A 4,137-nucleotide genomic window follows, 5' to 3' on the forward strand; every position below is an offset into this window, starting at 1 on the left:
GAGGTTCTCTGATGTGGACGATTTGGGGTTATTCTTCAAATAATTTCTAGAAGATCCTATTTCTTTAAATAATTATTTATTTGGGGTTTTTAATATAAAATCGCCACATTTCCATCTCGTCTCTAATTTTGATGAATAATTGGGCTCAAGTATAAAGCACGCTTAATTTATTGGGCTTTTTGAACCGGACATTGATGGAGATCTATCCTGTCCTAGGAACCAGCCACCGCCCAATGATAATAAGCTTACCTCACCCCTGTACAATTATTTTGTATTTATTAAAAATTGAAAATAAAAGTATTTAATTAGCAAATTAAGGTTTACATAAATGTAAAATTATGTATTCAATTTTTTTTTTATAAATTATGAATTATTAACTCATCAAAATTTTTATATTTAATTATATCTTAATTAAATTTGCACTACAACAAAATACACAAATTATTTATCCTAAACAAAATAAGTAAACTTATTATGACAACCGTTTGTCCGAAAAAGGAGAAACTTGTAGCAGTAATTGATTGACTTGGTTCTAAAAATAGAAACTAAAATTATCGATTTAACTACATCAACAAAATCAAAAAATAAAGCTCGTCAGAGATTTTTCTTCTTCAGTTACCTTTTTAAAAAAAATAAAAATGATAAGCAGATTTCCTAATCAAATCTTCAGGTACCCATTAATTAACAAGTTGCTCTAAAATTAAAGTGAAAAATATTTTATTAATCAGTTTTTAAAATATCGTTAACGTCTTATGATTTTTCATTTCATATTCTTTTAAATTTAATTTTGTCAATTTTTTTTATTTGATTCATTTTTAAATGTAAATTATTACGAGTTTAAATTCTTACAGGTTAAAATAATTTAAGTTTGAATGGACATAAATAAATTTTATCAGACCTAGCAAATGATAACTATGTTCTTTTTTTATGAAATAAATTATAATATTAATAAGAAAAGATAAAATAATTAGTATCAATTTAATAAGTTCTTTACTTTTTCATAATTATTTTAATTTATTAAAAATTAAAGATACAATATTTAGAGATTATTTGTTTTATTAATATGATGCAAGTAAAATGCGGTATTCGTTCAAAGATAACTCTCAACTATTTAATACTGAACGTTCACACCCTTAACATTTTTTGTACTCGAAACAAAAACTTTAAGGAATAATAACAATTTTTTCCATTGAATTCGTTTGATTCATGCAAATATATATAAAGTTGAAGACTAAAAATATTACTAAACTTATTTACTTACTTCATATATCCTCAAACTATGATTCTCATCTTAAATTAGTCTTTAAATTTTTAAATATTCTAATTTCATCCCTAAATTATGATTTTTATTCTAAATTAGTTCTTAAACTTTTGAACATTCCAATTTCATCCTTAAACTATGGCCCTCATTTGTAATTAGTCTCCAAACTTTTGAATCTTTCAATTTCATCCCCAAAGTCATCAAAATATGTAATTAGTTTCAAGCATAATTTAACCTAAATTTTATTTCTTTCAAACACATAATAATATAACTTGGTCTAATAATTTTATTAACAAAGGATATTATTAGTATATACTTACAGTTTGGGATGAAATTGAAATGTTTATAAAGTTTGAGGACAATTTTAGAATGAATGTCATAGTTTGAGGGTGAAAATGAAATGTTCAAAAGTTTGAGGACTAATTTATTATGATAACCATAATTTAGGGATCAAATTAGAACAGTTAAAAGTTTAGGAAATAATCTAAAATGAGAATCAATTAATTATCGTCCGAAGTCTAACAGGAGACTAAACTCTAAACCGAGTCACATACAAATTCTACCTCGTTTGGTCAATATAAACGGTTGTGATCAACCTATCAAAGTATCACGTGTCCTATCCAACAATTAAAACTACAACCGTTTAATCCTTCGTTAAATCCTCTGGTTGGTCCTCTTTCTCTTCTATTCTCTTTGTTTCCCTGAAAATATTTAGAAACTAAAACTCAGATTCAATTCAAATAATCATTGGAATCTTATTTATTTAATCATTTTTTCTGTTTTAAAAAAAAGGAGACAGTAATATTAGTAATACAGAGATAAGGATGCAGCAAAATAGTGGTTCCGATTCGCAAGCACCGGCGCAACCTTCGCAAGAACACAACCAACGCCAACAACAACCGCCACAATCACATCCGCAGTGGTTGGCGATGCAGTATCCGGCGACAGCTATGGTAATGCAGCATCAGATTATGCAACCGCCCCACTTTGTGGCGCCGCCACTTCCACCTCAGCACTACATGCCATATCACCCTCGTAACCATCAGTTCCAGCAACACCATGGAAACGTGCAACAGGCGCAGCAGCAGCAGCAAGGATCCAACGGCGGCGGAGAGAACAAAACCATTTGGGTTGGTGATTTGCATCATTGGATGGATGAGAACTACCTTCATAGCTGTTTTGCTTCTACCGGCGAGGTAAACAAAATCTCTCTTAAAATATATTTTATTTTAATTTGATATTATTCATATTAACACTTATTTCTTTCTTTTCTTTTTATTTTCAATGACATCGGTTATTGCACTGTATTTGCATTATCGTGGTTTCTGCAGTCCCTAACCGTAAATAAAACAATATAGATTTTAAGTTATTCGAGATCGATTTGATTAAAGTTCGATTAATATTCGAATTAAATGAACTCGAGCTCGAACTCAACTCGAATTTTTAACGAACTACTTAATACTCGACTCGAAAAGCTCATTAGCTATTCGAAAAAAAATGTTATATTATAATTTTAATTTTTTAAAATTACATTATTAAAAATATATTTAAAATACATTATTGATAATTATAAATTTTTAAAAATATATTTTTAAATGTAATATAAGATTTTTGTAGTTTCAAATTCGAGTTTGAGTTTAAGCTTCAATCGAGCTCCTGAATTTTTTTTGAGTTCGAGCATTTTCGAGTTCGAGTCGAGTTTCAATATTATATTTTGAGTTCGAGCTGATTTTGATAATTTTTTAACTTGCGAGTTTTCAAATCGAGTAAAATTTAATTTTAAACTTTTCAAATTCGAATCGAGCTCAACAATACTCGAGCTCTCGTTTACAGCCATCACTACACTATCTGATATTGATTTAATTAGTTTGAATTATTTATTAATGATCGGCTGTCTTATTTAATTCATGCATATACACGTAGGAGTGCTATTGGGACACTTGTATAGTACAGTTTTATGGAAATATTTTCAAACTAAATGCATCTCCATTGATTACTAGTAAAATCATTGTCGGATGGAAAATATTTCTTTAAATGGCGATCTTAACGATACGATTTGCTCTATGATTAAAGCATTCGTTGCCTTTTTTGTGGTTGGCACATGTAGCTATTTGGTTTTATACTTGATCGCTAATCAAATGCCACGAATGAGGACTTGACCCTAATGTGACCGAGGAAGATCTCAGGCAACCTTTCTCCCAGTATGGTGAAATAGTCTCTGTTAAAATACCTGTTGGAAAAGGATGTGGGTTTGAACAATTTGCCAGCAGGTACAATTTGTAGTCATATTGGCTTTGCCATTAATTTACCGTTCGTGCTATGTTAGAAGTGTAAGTTGGGTACTATTGAGTTACTACCTTTTATTAACACCTGGAGTCTAAACAGGAACAATGCTGAGGAGGCATTGCAGAAGTTGAATGGGACTATAATAGGCAAGCAAACAGTGAGACTCTCTTGGGGCCGCAATCCAGCAAAAAAGCAGGTATCTATTTTTTTTATCTACAGTCATTGTTTATTGCAGCATTAAGAAAGCTGTTACTACATGCTTTGCAGAAATGGACGATCTTAAGACGTCCTGTTATCTATTGCTTTGAGTAAATTACCTCTATTTGATCTTATTATTATTCTTAGATTATGCAGTTTAGAGCGGATTATGGTAACCAATGGGGCGGAGCTTACTATGGAGGAGCTGCGTATGATGGTTATGGATATGCTTTGCCATCACCTCACAACCCGGGCATTTATGCGGCAGCATATGGGGCGTATCCATTCTATGGAAGTTATCAGCAACAAGTGAACTAAAATAGTAACAGCAGAAAGAGTAGTAGCTCTTGAGCAGACAACTCACACTAGAGGAGAGGCGCAGCTCTCTTGGT

At 30.8% G+C, this 4,137-nt stretch overlaps 1 protein-coding gene across 1 annotated transcript; it reads left to right on the forward strand.

Moving 5' to 3' along the window:
• Positions 1-1,940: 1,940 nt before the first annotated feature.
• Positions 1,941-4,137, forward strand: LOC120194519 (polyadenylate-binding protein RBP47C-like). Its single transcript, XM_039196797.1, has 4 exons — positions 1,941-2,452; positions 3,414-3,531; positions 3,647-3,743; positions 3,902-4,137. Exons 1-4 carry the CDS (start codon positions 2,086-2,088, stop codon positions 4,061-4,063), a joined length of 744 nt encoding a protein of 247 aa, XP_039052728.1. The 5' UTR covers positions 1,941-2,085; the 3' UTR covers positions 4,064-4,137.

This window comes from Hibiscus syriacus, unplaced genomic scaffold (genome assembly GCF_006381635.1).
Source record: "Hibiscus syriacus cultivar Baekdansim isolate YM2019G1 unplaced genomic scaffold, ASM638163v2 tig00116997_pilon, whole genome shotgun sequence".
NCBI classification, from domain to species: Eukaryota; Viridiplantae; Streptophyta; class Magnoliopsida; order Malvales; family Malvaceae; genus Hibiscus; species Hibiscus syriacus.

Coding starts and splice junctions, on each gene's coding strand:
- LOC120194519 (XM_039196797.1), top strand. CDS start 2,086: ATGCAGCAAAATAGTGGTTCCGATTCGCAAGCACCGGCGCAACCTTCG. Junction 2,453..3,413: donor TAGCTGTTTTGCTTCTACCG/GCGAGGTAAACA, acceptor GCCACGAATGAG/GACTTGACCCTAATGTGACC. Junction 3,532..3,646: donor TTTGAACAATTTGCCAGCAG/GTACAATTTGTA, acceptor GAGTCTAAACAG/GAACAATGCTGAGGAGGCAT.